We start from the raw sequence: 22,962 nt of genomic DNA, 5'->3' as shown, positions 1-22,962 counted from the left end.
CCACATTGGGGATTAAGTTTCAATATGAGTTTTGAAGGGGGAACACTCAAACCATAGCACACAATAATAAAGTTACCTTTTCCTATAGGAATTCTAGTAAACAAAGATTTCTGCAAAAACTATATATCTAATACTATAAAGTCAAGTTTGTAATGTAAATCCAGAGTGGAATTACTTCCAACCATGGAGCCATAGCAGTTGCTTGCTTTTTCACCACCAGTAAATTTTTCTTAGTCTTTCATAACAAATATTTGAAGCACCGACTACCCTGTGTATGCTAGGAGCATTGAAAGAACTTTAACTAATAGTGGACAGCCAATATGAGTGTTCTCTAATTCATTGATTCCTAATTCCATTTCTTCTCATGAAAATGTATCGCTTAGAAAAATAACCTATGTTTCTATATTGATGTAACTATAGGAAAAAATTCAATTCCTGTTACTCCCACAATGCAGAATACTTCTGTGATTCTGGATAGAAAAATGTGTAGGGATTTCTTCCCCACCTGCATCTGATGAGTTCTGACCCGATTGTCCAGCAGCTACCAGCTGCATGTCCTCTAACTCTATCCAGTTCTTGATGCTCTCTACCTGGAAATAACATCAGATCCCCCAAGGTTGAGGTCTCTAGTCCCACAGGTCTGCCTCCATTTCCAACACTAGTCACGAATGCTAGGTTGTCACCTATACTTCTTCCTTTCCACACTTGTTCTACTTAGGCCTGATTTTGAGGCTCAAACTTATAGTCAGTTATGTGCATTGAAGGTGTGCCTTTAGGTATCTGATGAAACAACAAAGAATAGAAACAAGTTAAAATGGGAAACAACCAAAATTAATTGCTTTAAATGTCACCACAATGACTATATCCAAAAATAATTTGGGTACAGGTGACACTTAGGAGTGGTGACTTAAAATTGCTCTAAATGCTAGGAAGCTTTCTACCTCTGCTCTTCTTGAGGTAGTCAAGATCGTTCTTGGTAGCTCAGAAGTCTCCTGGTGAAAAATCGGTTACTTTGAAGATCATTACATGATTGAACACATTATATGGTAAGATGACCTTAAAGTCTTGCAAGAACAATTGGAGTTAAATAAGGGTTTATTCACGGATATTCATGGGCAAGTTTAATACTTATGTTAATCCCCTAATAACATTTGAAAGATTTTTTTGCTTATACACGTAACCATTGGTCAATGTAAAGGTGAGGTGTGCCGAGCCCTACACAGTTAAAAGTCCACATACAACTTTTGACTTCCCGAAAACTTGACTACTGATAGCCTGGTGTTGACAGGAAGCCTTACATGCACAGTTGATTAACACATATTTTTGTGTCGCATGTATTGTATACTGTATCCTTAAAGTCAGCTGCTGAATGTTAAGAAAATCATAAAGAAGAGAAAAGGTATTTACTGTTCATTTACTAGAAGTAGGTCATCATAAAGTTCTTTATCCTCATCATCTGAGGAAGAAGAGTTGGTCTTGCTGTCTCAGGGTGGCAGAGGCAGAAGAAAGTCCACGCATCAATACACTTGTACTACTCAGGCACATCTTGTTAAGAGGCCAACTGCTTACTCGTGTGCTTTCTAGAGAAGGCTCTGTAGTTATCCTAAGACTTACAAAGCTTTTCGTGATCTTTCCCATGCCTTTGCATTTTGTCTTCCACTACACCTGGTACAAAACTCAAGTCAGAGTACCAGTTACACTTTTTTAAAGATATTTTATTCATCTTTATTTATTTATTTTGAAACAGAGTCTTGTTCTTTTGCCATAGGTAGAGTGTAGCAATGTTATCATAGCTCAGACTCCTGGGTTCAAGCAATTCTTTTGCCTCAGTCAGCTGGGGCTACAGGCACTGGCCACAATACCTAGCTAATTTTTCTATATTTTATTATATTATATTATCCTATATCATATATAATACATATACCAGAGAACTTCCCAGGATAATGACTCACGGGAGCAATGGAGCTTGCTCTCCTTTCCCCAAAGTGCATTTAGTTTATATGATATGCAAAAAAAAAAAAAAGACACTTCTGTTTCACTGATATCATATATTATATTTTTCTATTTCATATATATCACATATCATAATATAACATATATATAATTGTTTGGCATTCATTGAGGATGCAAAGAATTAGGTCACACTGATTGCATTTGTTAGGTAAAGTCCTCCTTCGAATTGTGTCCCCACTCCACCCCCCATTATACTTTATTGAACTTGCCTTACCTTTCTATCTTAGTGCTCATTCTGTGTACATACTAATCTAATACACTTCTACTTCCAGGATGTTTTGTCAGGAGTTCATTATGACTTTTAACAGAATTTACCCACCTCGGAGTCCTCTCCTCAACATACGTGTGGACTTTTCTTATTTTTTGCCTCTGTCCCCCACCTCTCATAACTAACAGATTTTTAGTTCATTGTTTTCAGGTTCTTGTTCTTTATCTGCTATTGTAGAACAAGACTCTCTTAGACTTTGAATTTGTATTTATATATCTTACCTTCTAACCCAACCACATGCTCTAATAATACTTACCTAAAACACAAATCAACATTAGAGGTCTTTACAAAATAATGGATGTGGTCCTATTAAGGCTAATACTTTGCCTGAATTATGGGTCATAGAAATCTTTCAAAGGCTTAGCATTCCTATTAAGCTTGCCATAAGGAATAAAATTATAAATTGTATCATGTTGTATTTAGCAGTGGAAGAAATAAATGCTTATTCAGACATGGCTTTTCTTTTCTGAGATTATTACTGTTGTTAAGTGGATCTTATTAAAGAAAGACAGAACATATTATCCTAAGATAAAAGTCTTTGTGTGTGTTTAAATGTTTTAAGCTTTCCTGGTTGTATAAAGTACCTCAGACTCTCTCTCTACCTCAGTTTGCTTTATCTATGCGGAGTTGTTGCTACTAAGCCAGGCGTTATGATTAAGTAGAAGTATGTCAGATAGCATAATGGGAAATGCATGCAGGAAGATACAGGAAGCTTTTTCATCTTATTGTGTATCTTAACATTTGGACCCATGAATTTGTCAGTGAAACAGCAGTGCCTTTTTTTTTTTTTTTTTTTTGACATGTCATATGAACTAAAAGCACTTTGGGGAAAGGAGAGCAAGCGCCATTGCTCCAGTGAGTCATTATCCTGGGAAGTTCTCCAGTGGTTTTGGGTTTGTAAACATCTCTCTTATTTGTGTTGGACTTAACACAATGTCTGTGATGTTAAATGCTTACTAGCTGCCTGTTAAGTAACTGAAAGCAGAAGACTGAGGAAAGGAAGCACCATGGAGTTGAGGAAACTTTAAGTAATCTAAAAGTAATAGTTGAACATGACTGGTAAGTAGAGTTCACATGGGCTTGTGTCACAAAGGAAGGTTGCTGGCATAGAGGAGAGGCAGTTGGCATGGGCATAAATGTCAGTCTAGGAAATTCTACTTCCATGGAGCAGGTGTGGGGAGCCATTTGCCTTCTCTGTCAGGAAAGCAGAAAGCACTGTCTCTCAACTGAGAGACTTAATGAAAGAATTGGTAAAATAGGTGTTGAGAACTGAGAAAGGAGAGAGGGGACAGGCTGTAATCAGATTTTAAAACTGTGAGAAGTGGCTCTGATCCTTGGGCTGGGATCTGGAAGAGAAGAAAGTCTGTGGTAGTGGCCTTGAGATCCTTGATGTGTTGCTGCTCCACTCGTACAGGAACCTCAGGGCTCATAGGAGTAGATGCCAGCTGGCTGGTGTTGGTAGCTCATTGCGGGTGCGCGGGGGCTACGCAAGAAGCTGGCTCTAGAGATGCTGGGAAAGAAAGGTGGAGCCTGGAAGCAACTGCCTCTGGCAAGTGCTTGTCAAGAGGAGGACACATCCCAACCTTTAGCCAGCTTTCGGGTCTGCCTTAATAACCCCTCTGTGTTTCTGCTCAGAGAGCTTCACAGAGAACCATCTGGCAAAGAAGTAGTTGTAGAGTCATAGACTATTTTAGAGGATGTGGCAGGTCAGTTTGGAACTTCCTAAGTGCCACATCATCTTAGAGAAAAATTCTGAAAATGTTGGGAGAGCGTAATTTTTCTGCTAGCTGTATAGAATAAGTTGAAGTAGACCCCAGATTCACATTCAGCTATCTACTTGACTTCTCCACTTAGATGTTCAAGATAGGTGTTTCAGGCGTACCTTTTGAAAATAGAACTTCTGGTTCCTCATCTCTCAACTTTCATCACCTCATTAAGTGGAGCTGCCGCTGCGTAACCCAGAAGCCTAAGTACCATGCTTTAACTTACTTTCTTTTACGTCCTACATCCATCTGATCATCATCTCCTGGCAGATTAACCTAACCTTTTCAGCCCTCTTATTACCCCACTCCAATACAGCTCATCATCTTCTGTTGCCTAAACTGTATTCAAGCTCATGACCCATCTCACTAATCATGCTGGTACCCCCAACAGCCCATCCACGTAATAGCAAAATGAACCTTTAGAACAAATCCTGTTCTTTCACTTCCCCCGTAAAAATCCCTTTATTTAAATTTAAATCAGTTAAGTTCTTTATCAGATTTATGTCTGCCAAAACTGGCAGGGAAGATGACAGCACTGATTGGTATTAAAATTTTTATAAAATTTAGTCAGTTTTTCTCTCTAATGATTTATCATTCAACTTTTGTTTCCCAAGTAAATTAGTCATGTATTTGTATGTATATGTGTTTGGAAAACCTTTTTTACTCAGTATTTAAAATTTACAGAAAAGTAAGAACCATTTTTTAAATGTATTGAGCAAGTTCATTTTTGTAAAGTGTTGGGAGTTGCAAAGAAAGTGAGTTGACCAATTGGATACATATGAGAAATTTTTTATAAACAACATTAAACAAAAAAGACAAGATAGCACATGGCTATGTATAATCAGTGTCACCCAAAATAAGCATCATGAATTTATGAAAGTAAGATTATTATGTTTGAGAATGCTTAGAAAATTCTGTATTCTGGCAGAAGAAAACCATCCATGTTGAATGAGGAACAGCGCAAAATGCTTCTGGAGCTGCAGGTTTTTACCACTGAGCAGGTTGTCCAGATGTTTATGTTAAAAGAAATGGTATTATTCATAATGTTTTAATCTTTACATAAGTTTTCATGCAAAAACCAGGGAAATAATCATCTACCCTATGACCCAGCAACTCTACTCACAAGTTATTTAAGATAAACAAAAACTTTATATACACAAAAAATTCTCTTTGAAGAGAATTTTCTTAGTGGTTTTGTTTATGTGTTCCAAAATGGGATACTATCAATAGCAGAAGGATGAATAAACAAGCCATATTCTACTGAGCTATTACTACAAATGAACTACTGACACATGTAGCAATATGGAGGAGTTTCATAAATGTTACACGCAGGGAAGGAAACTAAACACAAAAAAAAGTTATATGATTGCATTGTGGAACTCTAGAACAGGCAGATTGAATTGTGATGTTACAGAAATCAAATTGGGGTTAGGCTTAGACACAAGGAGATATTCTGGGTTGGTAGAAGTGTTCTGTGCCTGGATGTATATTTCATCAAAGCTGATTGATCTTGGGATTCCACTACATGTAAAATACATCAGTTGTTTTTAAATTATTTTAAAGTATGAAACAAACACATACAAAGTGAGAAGTTATAAGATTTCAGACAATCACTTGAATTCAGCATTGTAAAATATAATTTCATGACCTTGTATTTTACAAAGAAGTGGCCAAAACATGTAAATATTTTTTAAAATTTTGTAATTAATATTTTGTTAGTAGAGGTACTTTCAGCTATAATTTCCCATTTCTGTATGTATGGTGACTCTGTGAACACCCCGTGTAATAAAATGTCTTCTCTTAAGACATACAGCTTCATTCTCTGTGAGTACAGTGATTGGAGTAGTCAGAACACAATAGTGAAGGCCATTCTGAGGTGAACCCTCTGGGTTAAAATTCCAGGTCTCCCAACTAAACCCTGTGCTCTGTGGGAGGTGTTAATACATCCAGCTGCCACAATGGGCTGTCATCCAGTGGAGCATGCCATCATTCCAGCAGCTTCGTATGGAAGACTGTGCAACACTTAGTGAAGGCTGCTCTCTAATTTTTATTCTCCTCTTGAGGCGATCTCTGCTCCGTGTTTAGTATCCAGCAGCCTGCGTATGGTACACGTTTGCATGCACATGGTGTGCACACGGAGTTCTTCCACCATTTTTCTCTTTGGCTTTCCTTCTGTATTTGATACATTACCTGCTAATGACTAGTTGTTTTGTTACTAAAGAGAAGCAGTTCAATTCACATGTGTTTCCAAGCACTTATTTTTTGTGCAAAACTCTTCATTTCTTCCTTAATAAAGGTAAATTTGCCCTCTTATTTGCTGGAAATTTTTAAGGTTATGCCACTTCTCACTATAGAAGATGACTTGGGGTATAACTACTGCTTTCTTCCTTTTTATTTGTATAGGATATAATTTATAATACTTCTGGCATTCTATTAATATATAGAGTCTTTTAAAGAAAACATAATTCATTATTTTTGTTGTGTCTTGAACAAGTTGATGGGAGTTAAGTTACAGTAGTTCCACAAGCATGCAAATGTCTTCTCCCTGTGTTCTCCTGCAAAGTAGCAGTGGTACACTAAACGTTGTTTCATGATGTTTTCACGTTATCTTTTTAATTTTAATGCTTAATGATTTATTAAAAGCTCACTCAGCTGTCCTGTTTAAATATAAATCATAGTTCGCCGTTCACTGCTGTAATGCAAAGATAGAATTTTGTGTATCATCACAGCTGCAATAGAGAAGAGAACTGAGAACCTTGTCACTTATCCTGGTCCTGCCCCTTTTTTGAATCAGGAAGGAACAAAATTGTATCAGAAAATTGTGTTGTTGGATTACTTAGCAAGTTCTGAGGATTAGCTACTGCATAAAAGTTGGGGATACTTAGTTTCATCTCTACACAAACTTTTATTAAAAGATGGACCTTAATCTGCTGCCTTCTTTCTTCCAGTGGCTAAAATTTATTCTGTAGGACTTAGACATTAGTGATTTAGAAGTAAAATTAAAGATTTCTCATATTAGCTAGTCACAGTGGTTCACTGTTTATAATCCTAGCACTCTGGGAGGCTGAGGCAGGTGGGATTGCCAGAGCTCAGGAGTTTGAGACCAGACTGAGACAAAGCGAGACTTCATCTCAAAAAAATAGCCAGGTGTTGTGGTGGACACCTATAGTCCCAGCTACTTGGGAGACCGAGGCAAAAGAATTGCTTAAGCCCAAGAATTTGAGGTTGCTGTGAGCTGTAATGCCACTGCACTCTACCAAGGGCAACAAAGTGAGGCTGTCTCAAAAAGAAGAAAGAAAAGAAAAAGATTTCTCATATTAGTTATTTAAAAAATAAGATTTAGCAGATAACTTGACGAGGTGGCTATATGGAGGTTAGGTGGTGATAAATAAAAAGCAAAAATAAACTCTAGACCAGGCAAAATGGCTAACACCTGAATCCTAGCACTCTGGGAGGCCAACGAAGAGGATCAGGAATTTGAAACTAGCCTTAGCAAGAACAAGACCTCATCTCTACTAAAAATAACAAAATAAAAAAATAAAAATGAGCCAAGCGTTTTGGTGGCTACTTTGTAGTCGCTAGTCCTAGCTACTTGGGAAGCTGAGATAGGAGGATCACCTGAACCTGGGAGTTTGAGATTGTTTTGAGCTAGGCTGAGACCTTGGAACTTTAGCCTGGACAACACAGTAAGACTCTGTCTCATAAAAAAAAGGGGGGAGAGATTAACTCTATTTACGGATTTGACTTTTGGAGTGTGATATTAAACTATGATTCCGGAAGAAACAAAATACAGTAGGTTTTCACATAACATTGTGGGCAGGATCTTGGAAACTACAACTTGAAGCATACTAAGTCTAATAGCATTGAAGGCGGTGACTTACTCAAGGACCTGGCGTACGTCATTACTTAAAGTCCTGCTGTAATCTTGGTGTGATCCCTTGAGAAGTTAATGTTTAGGTTGAAGTTTGTGGTGACAGATGGGATTTAGAAGGAGGAAGGGGTAGACCGACATACGAAGGAGAATTTACCAGTGGAGGGAACGGGAATAAGCATGCAGGTGAGTAGTAGGGAAGGGTCTAGTTTGACTTTACAAGCTTTTAACTACCTTACAGATGCTTAACAAATGTGAGATAGGTTTGTTAAAAAGTAGAAGATTAACTGGTTTAACTCTTTAAGAAGATAGTTTGGGACCAGATCGTAGGTAAGGCTTAAATCTTTGGAATTTTTAGATAGTAATAAGAACCCTCTAAAGTGTTTGAGACATGAGAATGTTGAGGAACATTATGATGAGAATTGAGTGTGAGGCAATGAATCTGGCCTTTGTGTATGGATTGATTGTAGGACAGACATCCTTAGCAGCAGCTTATTGTTGTAGTTTTGGTAGTATATCAATAATGAGTAGAGCAAGGGCGGCTATAGTAAATGGAAAGAGTGGGATAAAGCTAAAGTAAACTGGGTGGCCTGCCCTTTTGACAGTCAGAGCTGGTCTTGGTTTGTGCCTGTTGTTGTAGCACACTTGCCCCCCTTTTGCTCTTAAATGTTACCTGGTTTAGCCAGTAAATCATACGGTGATCTTTAAGATAGATTGACATAGATTTGATAACACTTGGTAATTAATTAGGTTGTGGGAGGAAAGGAACGGTGTCACAAGTGAGCAGAACGTACAGTCATTAGAAATTCTTAGGATTTTTATAACTTCACTAATTTTTCCTTTATGGAGAATTAAGTATAAAATTCCTGGTTCGGTGTGGTGGCTGACACCCTAGCACTCTGGGAGGTTGAGGTGAGATGACTCCTTGAGCTCAAAAGAGACCTTTGAGACCAGATACAAAAATTAGCCAGGCATTGTGGCACAAAGGTGTAGTCCCAGCTACTTGGGAAGCTGGGGCAACAAAGTGAGACTCTGTATCAAAAATAAAGTAAAATAAAATAAAATTCCCTTAGGTGAATACCACAATAAAATCCTAGTATGTTTAAAGTCACATTGTTTTTTTTTTTTTAATGAACACATCTGAGTTTTGAAATATTTAGCAAAATGATAGATACTAAAGAAAATACACTATATTTAATCTTAACATTTCTGTCTATTTCCATTTAAAAGCAGCACTTTTCAGGAGAACTTCAATAAATCAATGTAGTTTATATAAAAATTATCAAATAGAAATGTAGCCAGTAGCTGTTAAGAATATCCTGTGTAGGGCGGCGCCTGTAGCTCAAGGAGTAGGACGCCGGCCCCATATGCTGGAGGTGGCGGTTCAAACCCAGCCCCAGCCAAAAAAAAAAAAGAATATCCTGTGTATCAGCATGCCATCACAAAGAGAATGGGCTCCTTATGTCACCACCTTTTGGTTCCTGATTTTTTTTCTCTCTATTGAAACATGTGGTTATACCTATTTTAAGGCTTGTGTGTAGATACACCTATGATATATATGGACGATCTCAAATGCTTCTGTGTTTCCCACGTGTAGGCAGAAGGAGAAGACAGCCTGAAGAAGATGCAGCTGATGGAGCTTGCAATTCTGAATGGCACCTACAGAGATGCCAACATTAAATCACGTAAGAGACTGAGGCTCAGGGTTACTGCTGTCTCAGCTATTTTATCTACCATGAACCTTTCTCCTTTTAGCAGTGTAACATGAGAAACCTTTAAATAGAGTATATAAAGAGTTGAAGTAATTGTGTAACTAGATGTGGGACAGTTCTGTTTATAATGCTTTCATGAATTGAGGACAGTCTTGATTTTATTTTATGCCAGTATGTCTAAGTTTGGGGATTTGTAAACTTTTATTCTTTTAATGCAATTTCAATTTCTCAATTTAAGTTTTAAGAAATTTCCTATTTGGTTAACTAGAGATTTAAGGCTTCCACCTAAAAGCAAGAAACAAAATTTTGAAAGCTTATTTCAAAATGCAAATTTGAAGCATATCCCAATGAAATGACCCTTGTTGAATCCTGTCCTTTTACTTTGCTTGCATGTTTTCCCTTGGATGGTATTTCCCTGTTGATTTCATATGTGAGTTCACAGAGATCAGTGGGTGATAACTGTTTTTAAGTTCTGTTTTTTTCTTTGTATGTGTATGTACATGTTTGTATAAGCCATAAAAATATTCCTTTTTTATATTTAAAATAAAATAATGTGAAATCTACATTTTGAGACATCTAAGATTTATACATGTCATTTCTATGACCATATATTATATTTCAATTAACTAATTTTTTGAAAGAAATAGAATTTTAAAGTCCTAGCCAACTTTCCACAAGGTAGACAACCCAGTGGATTTAGAAGTAGTTACTTTGCAAAGGGTTTACTTTAATTTACTCATGAGAATGTGAATATATCATTAATACTAGTTAGGAATTTAGAAATAGGACTAATTATATTTTTTTATGAGGTTAACTTCTAAAGATGCAGATAATTTGTATTAATTTGTATATATGTTACACACACATACACACACACACACCCCTTAACAGTTACTCGACTAAATACAATGAAAATTATTCTTTCTTTAATTTGAAACTAAAGCTACTCTTGAGAAATATACCAAAACTGTGTTTCTGTGGACTCCAATTAAAAATTATTTTTAACGTCTTTTAATGCAAATGTTTTCTTGTGCTTTTGCATGTACCTTTAGTCTTACAAAATCTTAAAAACAGATATATCAAATATACGAGCTAAATATAACCTATTTAATGGTCTCGTTTTTTTTTACAGTGGCTTTTTAATTTTTGCACAGTTTTAATCACATTGGGAGAGGGAAAGCTGTTTGCATTTGATTGGTGTGCTTTGGCATTTTCGTGTGATTAGCGCATGTACTAATGATTTCCTTTTATTTTTCTTCTTTCCTGCTTTTTCCATTCTTTTTCCTACTCCCTTCTCATTTTCCCATATTTTATACTGCTGTCTCTGTACCTCTTTCTAAATTTCTTTGCTTACTGTAGCAGCCCTTGCCTTTTCTCTTGCAGCAACAGCCCAGGCTGCTCCAAGGATCATTACTGGGCCTGCGCCTGTTCTCCCACCAGCTGCTCTGCGTACTCCTACGCCAGCTGGCCCTACCATAATGCCTTTGATCAGACAAATACAGACCGCTGTCATGCCAAACGGAACTCCTCACCCAACTGCTGCAATAGTTCCTCCAGGCCCCGAAGCTGGTTTAATCTACACACCTTATGAATACCCCTACACATTGGCACCAGCTACGTCAATCCTTGAGTATCCTATTGAACCTAGTGGTGTATTAGGTAAGTTCTTCTCACTATGTGGTTAAAGTTATTCTTCTTTATAAATGTTGCTGCCCCAGTCTTGGAAATGATTTTATTAGTTTTAGAGAGGGAAGACCTGTTTTGTTTAGGAAAGACAGAAACTTTATATTTCAGCCTCTTGTGAGGGCCCCTTTACATAATATGCATATACTAAATTATGTTTAAATAATGATACCTTAAATTTGTTAAGATCCACTTTGATAGCTCTAATCCACTTTGGTTGGGTAAATTTGTTATGTACATTTTAAACAAAATACTTCATAAACTTGAGGTCACTCTTTGAGGTTTTAGGTTTCACCCGTAGCCTATCAACTCCATCAGCTCCACCTCCCAGAGTTATATTTCTCTTGTCTCACAAACTTACTTAATTGTTGGCTAAATTTTAAATTTCTATGTGAATGTATTTTGCAATCTTTGTAAAATGTGTTTTTAATATTTGTGATCACTTAAAATATGAAAAGAACCAGATAAATACAGTCATGCGTTGCTTAACAACAGGGATGCAGTCTAAGAATTGCATCAGTAGGTGATGTCATTTTGTAAACAACATCTACAGAAACATAGATAATGTCATCTACTGCACACCAAGGCTGTATGGCAGGGGTCCTCAAACTGTTTAAACAGGGGGCCAGTTCACTGTCCCTCACACCGTTGGAGGGCCGGACTGTGGGCCCCAGGACGAGTCGGCTGCTAAGCAGGACAGGCAGCGGCTGCAAAAACACCTGGCGGGCCAGATAAATGTCCTAGGTGGGCTGCATGTGGCCCGCGGGCCGTAGTTTGAGGACACTGTATGGTATAGCCGTAATAATCTTGTGGGACCACCATTGTATGTGCAGCCAGCCCATTGTTGGCCTGAATGTTATTTGGCACATGACCGTAGTTGCAGTCTTAAGGTTTCAGTTTTTGTCTTTTGAAGTCCTAGTCAATATTAAACATGAGAAATATTCTTAATTTCAGTAGTACGGTATGGAATAGATGAATAAATACCAAGTCACTGAATTGAAAATCCCTTGAGGCAAAAATTAAAATCATACTATAATCGCTTGGTTTTTACATGAACAAAAAGTGGTATGCTTGCAAAAGACATTACTGATGCCTTTTTTTTATAGAGTGGATTGAAATGCCAGTCATGCCTGATATTTCAGCCCATTGACTTGCTGGATGAAGGACTAGAATACAGCAGCTGTTATAACACGACCAGTCAATGTGGAACAAACTTTCTGTGCAACCCCTTTGTTTTGCCAGACAGAATTTGAATACTTTTTTTCCCCTGAATTGTATATGACCTTGGTGCTGCATGCATGCTGTTGACTTTTAAGACTTTTATCTTTTAAGGGTTTTTTCCCGGCATTAATACTGGTTTATAAAAATTTAAAAGTCTTTAATGAACTGGAACACTAAGATTTAAACTCACAAGTTCATTGTTCAGTTAAAGTGACAATGCTCTGTATGTTATCTGTGTGTGTGCATGCACTCAGGTGCCTTTTGTTTTATCAACAAATACATTTTATTGTACATGTTTTCCGTTTATCTCTAAATCATTGTGTATAAGGTAATTACAGGTCAGAATTATACCACAGGTCTGTTTATGAGAGGCTTGTTTCTGTTGCACATTTTCTTGAAGCATTTTTAAAATAACATGTAACCTATAACCTTGTTTAAGTTTTCCTTTCTATTAATACTCTGTCCTATGGTCCTGTGCATGCTCCTTCCCCCAGAACTCCTCTCTGCTGCACCCACAGCATCTGTTCCCGAGGAGTTTTGAGTCTTGACTTCTTGCAGGGCTGGAACTCTTAGCCACCAGCTGCTGTTTCAGCACTTTCAGCGCAAGATCTCCCTGATTTTGCCACATGGAATTATACTTGGATATGATTAGCTTATCTAAAATGAATAAGGGGTGATGGACCAGTTTACTGCTTAGAAACAGCAAGAGGCACTGCAGTAAAATCCGTTTCTCATTGTAAAGCAACATGTTTTTTGTTTTGTTGGGAAGTTTTTATTATAAAAACTCAATTATTAGACTGACAAAGAGCAAAATATACTGATCCCTAATTGGCATTCATAAGGTGAATAGTAATGAGTACTAAATGGAAAAAATTTCATAATCTAATTTCTTGCTTTAGCACCTAAGCAATAAAATATGATATTGACCACTTAGAAAACTGAGAAAATTATTTTAAATTGCAAAGTTGTAATAAATTTGCACACAGATAACATGCATGCTATATATCAAGTCTCACATGAAATTATTTTAATATAAGCAGTGCCCTTCAAAACAGATGCAGACATGTGTGTTGGTAGTAGTGAGGAGATTGGTATTAGCATCAAATCTTCATTGATGACTAATTTTTAATTCCCTTCCTTTTATCTTTAGGTATGGCTTTCCCAACGAAAGGCTAAGAATTCAAGAACGGTCTTAACTGAACCCTCATCAGATCTGAATTTAACAAATGCTTAGTCTCAGCAGCCTCCGGGGGAAAAAAAGCTTAGCCTAGCAGTCAGTGACTTACTTGCACTTTTTGCACATAGTTATAAAGTTATGTTATTAATTTGGTTTAGTCTGTAATATTACAAAGTAATGGTAATTTATAAAGGAGTGTATAGTAGTATACTGACTGCTAAGTGTACTATACTGTTTGCTTTACTAATCACCTAATTCATTGCAGTTCATACTTATTGACTCAAAGTTTAAAACCACAATCTGTAGGCTTTAAGAATTGCTTTTAAACCTTTTTAAGTGATAAACTCTGAAAGTGGTCTTAAGGTTAGCAAATAATTGTCAGTATTAAACATGGCATTATTTAAGTAGTCCTGCAAGAAAAGGCACTTCAGTGAATATGTGACTAGTAAAGCTTAAATATGTTTGGATCTAATAGAGTTCATGAAATACTGTAACTTGGGGCTTGTAAATGAATGGCTGAAATAGGTTAAGGCCAAGCCGTTTGAAATGAATGCAATATTAATAGACACATATATACGTGACATGATGGTTAATTTTAAAACTACTGTGCCTTAACATGTTTCTTAAACTTTTGTAGTAAATGAACAGTTGAAATCCATCTTGATAAACCTGCTGTTAATGTTTTTTTTTCCCCTTGTGAATGTTTTCTAACTTTGTCTTGGTAATTACAATTTAACTAGGTGCGGTGGCTACTAAAGTTCGAAGGCACGATATGCGTGTCCATCCTTACCAAAGGATTGTGACCGCAGACCGAGGTTAGTTTAGTTCTGCAGTTCTTGTTTATAAGAAATGTGTTGGGTGTTTGTAAGATTTGCAACACCACACCTGATGGAAAAATGTAACTGCTTACCTGCAGAATTTCTTTTCCTTTTCTAAATTCGTTTGTAATAATTGACAGATTTAAGGGTTGGGTTTTTTGTTTTGTTTTTTTCTCCCTTTATATTTTAACTTATTAAATCTTCTATTATAATACTATGATTTATTCCTACTAAACATGAATTAGTCGATTTGGAAAGCTATTAAATTTTGATGTTGCCATAATTACTTTTCAATAATAACTTTTGCTAAAATTTACCTTTTAAATTGTTCTGAAATTTGGGGTTGGTATTGCAAAATGAATTGAACAGATGGTGCTTTAAAGAGAGAAGTAAAGGAATATATGCCTCCTGTATACTTTTGGAGAAAACTGAAGATTTAGTTTCCTTTTTTTTTTTTTTTTTTTTTAAGCAAAATATTTGAGCCACTGTGTAAACTTAAGGGTGTACATGTTTAGCACTTAGTTGAAATAAACAGGAAGGACTGTGAAGGTAACTTTCATGTAGTTGAATTTTTTTTTATACATTAGAAAGTCTCAATTCCCTTTTATTCTTACATTCTCTTGCCAAAATGGATCCTTTGATTTTTGTCATTTGCTGCTAAAATATATCCTCTGAAGGTTAAACTGTCTCTTCAGTTCTGTGGTGATAAGAGATCCAGCTGTTTGAATATCCTTTTTGACTAACCTGTGACTGGAAAATAAGTCTTCATTTTTCTCCTTTACAACATTTGTAATTTGTGTCCTGTATATGCCCTTGGACCCTTTCATAAATTATTTATGCTTATTGAGGAGTGATATTTTCGGTTTATTGACATTGAATTCTTTTCTCAGTTTTTTATAACAAGGTGTGGGAATCTCAAGCATGGTAGAAAAGGATCTTTCGTAAGTTTCTATAATGGCATATTACCTACTAATTAAATTGATGAAGCCATTAATATTAGTGGGGAAAAAGTGATGAATTTATACTCCAATCATATGAAAGCCCTTATAGTTTCCTTGGATAGACTACAACTGTTCCCCACATCAGAAATAAAATGTCTTCCCAAAGACATTATTGATATTTATTTAGTATCATACCTAAAGAGTCTTGAAGACTTCTAAACTAGTACACATTACTTGTGGTGATTTTTCAATGAACACAGTAGACCCCCAGCTCAGTGACTGTCCATGGAGATAATACTTCTTGTGGTTTGTATGAGCATGTAGGCCACTTCTCTGGAGTCAGACCATGTTGTCTAGGGATGGGGACATTTTTTTAAAAGTCACTTTAGTTTTAAAGAAACTGGATAACTTTTTGAATAATTTGAAGCTTTATTTATATTGCTAATATCTAAAATAATTCTAAAGAGTATTTAAAGAAGTTACACTAGTTTTTTTCCTGTTAATCTTTCCCTATCTGTCCCATTTTAGGAGATTTCTCACAGTTTTGTTTTAACACAATAATTGGCTTGTGTAATACTGCACTTCCTTGAGATATTTGAAAATATTAAAGGAATATTTTATTGTATTTGGAAAATTACAACACATTCCATGCATGGCTCTTGTAGTTATGTGTTTTGATTAGTCCTGTCACTGTTTCTAGTCAGAATGCAATGTCAGCAAACCGAAATGCTAATTTTTTTTTTTTAAGTAACAGAATACTTGTATTCTTATTATCACTGTATGTACTCATCGGGTCTAAGGGAGATGTCTGAAGTCCTTCAAACTTAAATTATTTTATGATACTACTGTTTTCTCTACTTTTGAGGTTTTTAAAAATTATTTTTAAAAATACTTTTCGAAAGAAGATTATTATAAGCATTCATTTAATGCAAGGAAACTCAGCCCTTGGACATATAACCATGTAATTCTATATGAGCAATTAGAGTACTACATGGTTGACTGATACTTAGTTCTTTACTAAAAACATACCCACCTTTATACGTATTTTAAAACTGAATTTGAAGCCTATAAAAGACCACTGACTCTTTAGTTATAATGAAGTATAAATGGTTTTGCACGATCAACATACCTGTGTGTACTGTAGGTGGCCAGGACTTAGCAGAGGATGGATTCTAGGTGCACTGGTTTATATATATAAATGGTAGTTTGGTTTGCTTATATATTCCACACTCTAAAAAACATAATCAGAAATTTTTCTGAGTTAATGATTTTACAGAACCATCACTTATATAATTTGTATTAAGAAACTTAAACAATTTTAATGAAAATTTTAAGTAATATCAAAAAGGGCTTTAAGATTGTATTTTGGAATACTTGTGATAGTATGACTACATCATGTTAAATATTTATTTTCTTTGATTTTGGAGCAACAGTTGTTTTAAATAAAATTCCACTCTTTAAGAAATTCAGGGAAGATTTGGTCACATTGAAGATAAAATATTTTTGTAGTATTTATAAGCTGTTCTAAATAATAGACTTTAGAAAGCATTTTTGTCATATGAAGGTAAATCAGTCCATTATATAGATCACTTAAACTCTGTGAACATGACACCTGCTGTTTTGATTTATGAAGTGGCACAGAATCTAACTTTGCACTGAGTATCCTTTTTACTCACATTTCCTCTGCCTTAGTCACATGGCAACAGTACAGAAAATTGTACCAAACCTCAGAATATAGTAGAAATAATTAAGCTGTTGAATAAGTCTTAAAATCATACTACTGTTAAGTGGACCAAGTTTGGTGAAGGAGGAATGTGCCAGGTTGATTAAGGAAGGAACTACTCAAGGACATGGGGAATGATAACTTTTCCACTTGAGAACTACTTTATGTTTTACTGTAATTTTTTAAAATTTTTTGTTCTTTTTATTATTTTGCAAAAGAAAATAGTATTTACAGGTGGCTTCTTTAAAATATAAAAATATAAAGCAGGAATGTATATGAAATGTCAGATTTTATTGTATTTGCAGAGTATTAGCTTTGAAATTGAATAAAGAAAGCTGTTTGTAGTTTTAAAATGCCTTATTGGTATCAATTAGAAATTTCTTCTATTTTTTGATGTACTTAGAGCTTTTTGAGTATAGAATTTTAAATGGCAGGATTTTACAGTGTTTACATGCAAGTGCATTTTATAAGTGTTCTATATGTGTAAAATAGTATTTTCAACTGGAAAGTGGTGGCTAGTCCAAACCCTGGCCTTTTTCTGGTTCCCATGATGTTGCCTACACTGATAGACTGCAGTTTAGTATTGCTTTGTATCATGAGGCCAAGAAATTCCATGTTGTTTGTACATAGAATAATTGAAAAAGCAATAAACATTTATTGAACAAAAGAAACTGTTTGGCCCAGAGTTTATGTTGAACCAAATTGGTTATAGAAATTTAAATTTCTTTAGATTCATTTCTGTTAATCATCAGTTATTAATAATCACATCCATCATTAATAGTTGCTCTAATGCTTGCATCCAAGAGTATACTAATGCTTAATAGCAGTCAGAGACTGATACTGTGCTGACTGTTCCAGAATCCTGTATATCAAACCTATTCATTGTTGTTTTTCAATTTCCTTCATTGACTGCTACTAACTATTAGTTGTTAGTTGTATTTTATTTCTATTTTTTCCTGTTAACCAGTTTTTTTTTTTAATTTTTTTTGTGGGAGTGGGCTCCTCTTCATTTGTTCAAATCATGATATGAAATTGTCATGATTTTTATTGTATTCTGTAGATGGTGTCGATCAGTTTGTCAGAATTAAACATGCTTTTTTTTTTATTAGTTGTGATTAGTTTTTCATGTTGTCATTAAGCCGTCACTAGCTGAAACTAATCTCTTCTCTATCTTTTCTTTTCTTTTTTTTTTGTTTTGTTTTTTGTTTCTAACCACCCAGCCGCCACCGGCAACTAACCTATGACCTTCTGACCTCTGAACTCTTCACCCAATGATGACCTGACCATGCCTGCCTGCTGATCAGTTAACTGGTAATCGCCTTTGCTTGCCTGTCGTCAGCGCAGCGAGCTGAGGCACTTGTCCGTTCGTCTTACCATCTAACCAAACAAAAGACAAAGAAATTGTTGTCCTCCAACTCAGCTTTTTTCCTCCCCCCTGTTTGGGTGAAAGTGGTTCTAGAACCTGCACTGAATAGTAGTAAAGCAATAAGGCCCAATTCATCCCACAGCACTGATCATCTTTTAATGTCCCACCCTAAGCGAACGGTAAGAAGGCCTCTCTTAAGAAGGAGAGACAGATGGCCCTTAACTACTCAATGACAGAGGCAGTTACTGTGAGAGACTTGTAGGAATCCTCTTCTCATAGCAAAGTCAAAGCTCTCTCTGAATGTACTGTGTGATGATGCATCATGCATGAACCTTCGGTCAGGGATGTCATAGGTGAAGTGATTTCAAAAAGTATTCAAAATTTGATATGCTGTTTAGTCACTACAGTGCCCTCAAAGGGCAGAAGTTGCAGCCTTTTTTTATATTGCCTGCCAAAATTTGAAGTATTAGAAGCAAGTGTGCCATGAGAGAAAAACTTAACAAGGACTTTTGAAAAGTAATGCAAAGAACAAAAAACTGCAACACTATTTTTAAAAAGATAACTATCTGAGTTAAAATTACTGAACCTTTATTTTCCGCCTTCTTAAAAAAATATATATGAGAACAAGGTACATGCATTATGTGTCACATTACTGGGCAAACTGTTCAAGTATTTTTTTTAAACCTCCCTGTATAGAAAAATCATTAAGGATGTAAAAGCCATGCTTGCCTATTTGCTGTATACATGTAATGAAATTGTAGATAAAGTGTAGTGCATTGAAACAAATGAACAAAAGTAGATACTTTTACTATACAAGGGTGCTGGTGCAGAAAAAAATATATATATTTTTGGAAATGTAGCATTTTATACTTTCAAGTGTTATTAAAAAAAAAAGAAAAAGAACAAAGAAACCCTTTATTTCATGAAATGATTTTTTCTGGTGGTTGTCAAGAAACAAAAGACCAAAAGAGCCTTTTTGTCTTTCTTTTTTATTTTTTAAGTATTGGAATAAGTCTAAAGAAAAGAAAGTGCCTTATTTTCCTTCATGGTCATTTAGTCGAGTGTCTGGTAAGATCAGCTCCTCCCTCAGAGTACAAGTCAGTGCATGTCACTCAGTTGCCCAGTATGTGCAAGAAGAGACGAGGGAGACAGATGAGTTGATGATTTGAATTATATAATTTTTTGCCACGTTACCTTGATGCAAATTTGCCAAATCTGATACTGTGAAAAAATTTGATAACTTTTCTAATGTCTTGAATAGTAAGTTTTAAAACATCATTCTTTTAAAATTCATAATTGAGTACTTTTGGTTATTGCAGTCTTCAGTGTTAGCCCCCAGAGAATTCTGAGATTAAAATTATGTGTGATCTGAATATCAGTTTATAGATAAAGTTAGAGCTTTATTTTATTTGGAGATGGGGGATGCATTAGATTTTTTTTAATTGGAGTTAATAGGATACCTAGCAAACTTGTTCACAAAAGTGAATCTTTGTGATTTTCATTCTGGAAAACACTTTTTAAATGACCCAAATTTAATCAGACTTGTTGGTATCATACCAGAGATGTAGTATATCTCTCCTGGTTTCAGTAACCTTCCCTCCCCCTGAATACAAACCCTGCCTTTACACTGTAAAAGAATGTGAAAAACTAGCATCATTGTGCATGTAAAAACTCAACTACGTTTCAGCTTAAGCTTCTAATTCCTCTTGAAGTTCAAACAGTTTTGTAGTTGAAGCAATTTGTGCACAAAGCCTACATCTAAACACTTGAGTAAATAATGATTTACTGCTCAGTACCAGACTTGGCAAATCTCAAGTGACAGTGGATCCCCCTCTTATCAACTCGTCCCCTCTTCCACACCTTCCCAGCATCACAGTCAGAGGCCAGCAGGGAGCTCAGCCAGCACCTTCTTGGTCACCTCTCCACCATCTTGTCTCACTTGGAAACGTTTTCAGTTTATTTACTATGCAATAGACATTCATTGTTTTATATTCAGCTAGCTTTGGTTTAACGTGCCACTGCTTTGTCTTTCTGTTACACATACAGTTGTTTTGATTTATTTACAATATATGCTGTGCCATTTTGATTTTTATATTGTTTGGTTGGTTGAATAAATTTGCGACACTCAAACACTTGAGGTGATAGTTGTTAAAAACAATACCAGTATTTGATCCAGTTTCATCTCAACTATGTTATACCTGGACATTTTAGATGTTTATCAAAGGTCTTTTATGGGGAAGAAAGTAAATGTATAAAATAATAAATGTATGACATTTACAAGTAATGTTGGCTCTGAACAAACTTTTGAAAACTTAGTTGACAAAATTTTGGATCAACTGAAAAAAAAAAGCATGACTTTTGAAATCTCTGAATGCCTTGGTTCTCAGTATTATCATTCTTTATTGAATTTATTTCTTATTAAAATACGTAGTTTTTAAGATTTTTTTTCTGACAGTATTATGTAATTTTTTAGCGTGGGTAGGTGGGAGTGTCGCTTGTATGTTACCGTACAGCTGACATGTATTTTTGTCTATTCTTTATTATCTTAGTAGTTTCATGCTGTGTATGTACCATAACCAACCTATTGCCTATGAGAAACATGTAAGATAATGTATTTACAGCCATTGTTACAAGTTTATAATGTATTTTTCTATCTTGTTTTATATGTATGTTATATAACATTCAAAAAGAATTTTTTTCTTGATTGAGAAAAGGATACAAAATGCAAAATCCACAATTTTGATAACTGAAAATTGCCAATTGTTTTGCAGTACTTTATTATATTGGGTGTCTTGTCTTTTTTGGGCTTTAGTTAGCTGATGAATGAATACATTAGACACTTTTGGGTTTTAGTTGGGATTTTACATAGCTTGCATTTAATTCTTTGGTTCTTTGCTGTTTCTATTAACCCATAGCATTATTTTAATAAATGTTATAATACCAACCTACTAACTCTGGACTATGTCTGTTTATTAACCTTTACGTGTTTAATTAAAATAAATAAAGACAAAAGAATGTAAAGTCTTGAGTTACTGGACTAACCCTGAAGAACGTGACCACAGATAAATAACCTAGCGTGACTTGTGTTTATGTTGTCTGTCAGCTGACAGTTCCGCACACTCCTGTTCAAGTGGCTTTGGTTATTCTGGTCTTTCACTGGGGAGGGTGAGAGCAGCAGAGACAGGAACAAAGCAGCACTTATCTGAGGGGTTCTCTCTCGTCTTGCCACTTGCCTGTCAGCATCTGCGTTACTAATTCCACACTTTATTTTTCCTTCTCCAAAATAATCACTGTCTGCTCACAGCATAAAGAAAGAGTAAAGAGATTCATTGTAATGATACATACCCAGAGAAACCAGTTTGATTCTTTGTTGAACCATTTCTTTTAATTTCTGTAAATAGGTAATGTTGTGGTCACATTGTAAAGCAAAGAATCTGATGATATTTTGCCTTTATTTAGATTTTTGTTTCACTTTGACTTTTTCCTTCGTAAGCACTGAACTTGTTTAGCCAGCTGCTCCTATTAGGGGCGCTCAGTGTAGAGCCCCAAGCTGATGGGCTGTACCCCTGGTGGCGTCCAGAGCAAATGGTAGCAACAGTGACGCAGCCCCGCCCTGCTCCCTGTGGAATCCTCCTCAGCACATTACTGAGTTCTCTTCAGGTATTTTTTCACTCTCACCCACTTCCAAAATACAGTAAGACTAATATGTTAAACAAGAAGTTTTAAGGGGGATGAACACTGGAAGTTTGAAGTTACAAATGATTAATTTCTTGACGGCAGATCAGTTTAAGATTTCTTAAATATCCTTATGCTTCTCTTGGAGGCATCCTGGGTATGTTGATCTCTAAGAGTGAATTCTTTAGTTTAACTCTTGGTGCATTTCTGTTTCACAGATTAATAATTGCCTGTTCTGTGAAATAGTTCTAAAGTTCTCAGGTCAAATATTTGCATTTGTAAATAATATTTTATCTTTGTAGATTACACTTTATTTATTTGGAGTTCAAAAATTTGAGGCTGTTAGGAGTTACATGTAATAGAACACAAACTGTCCCCACATTTCGTGTGTGTGTGTGTGTATATATATCTATGTACACATACGTAAAATACATAGAAGAGTGATAACTGCTGACTTGACAATAAGTGAGATCTCAGCTGCTGGGATCATGTAGACAAGTACAGGCATTCTCTGATGGGAGAGGCAGTAGTACTAATAATACACTGGTAGTAATACTCTACTATCATTGGTAGATAAACATACATATGTATATTTTTTTTCTCTCTTTTTATTGGGAGACAGACTCTCTGTTGCCCCGGCTAGAGTGCAGTGTCGTCATCGTAGCTCAACTGCAAGCTCACATTCGTGGGCTTAATCAGTCTTCCTGCTTCAGCCTCCTGAGTAACAGTAC

At 35.7% G+C, this 22,962-nt stretch overlaps 1 protein-coding gene across 6 annotated transcripts in view; it reads left to right on the top strand.

Annotated features, from left to right (window-relative positions):
- QKI (QKI, KH domain containing RNA binding) overlaps positions 1–21,568 on the top strand; it is a 153,216-nt gene extending 131,648 nt beyond the window's left edge. For 2 of the 6 annotated variants that reach the window (XM_003792381.3, XM_023514652.1), the window contains exons 5-8: positions 9,513–9,600; positions 10,987–11,286; positions 14,449–14,523; positions 18,411–21,568. In XM_003792381.3, coding sequence (XP_003792429.1) covers positions 9,513–9,600; positions 10,987–11,286; positions 14,449–14,523; positions 18,411–18,427 — 480 coding nt within the window. In that variant the 3' untranslated portion in view covers positions 18,428–21,568. Of the gene's footprint in view, positions 1–9,512; positions 9,601–10,986; positions 11,287–12,416; positions 15,878–18,410 lie in introns of those variants that run through there. The other 4 variants (XR_002774024.1, XM_023514650.1, XM_012806736.2 and 1 more) reach the window with 4 other exon arrangements.
- Positions 21,569–22,962: the final 1,394 nt, after the last annotated feature.

The sequence above is a fragment of the Otolemur garnettii genome, unplaced genomic scaffold (genome assembly GCF_000181295.1).
Source record: "Otolemur garnettii isolate 467f Iridium unplaced genomic scaffold, OtoGar3 scaffold00056, whole genome shotgun sequence".
NCBI lineage: Eukaryota > Metazoa > Chordata > Mammalia > Primates > Galagidae > Otolemur > Otolemur garnettii.
Note: the sequence above shows the minus strand (reverse complement) of the source record. Positions and strands in the feature narration are given on the sequence as shown.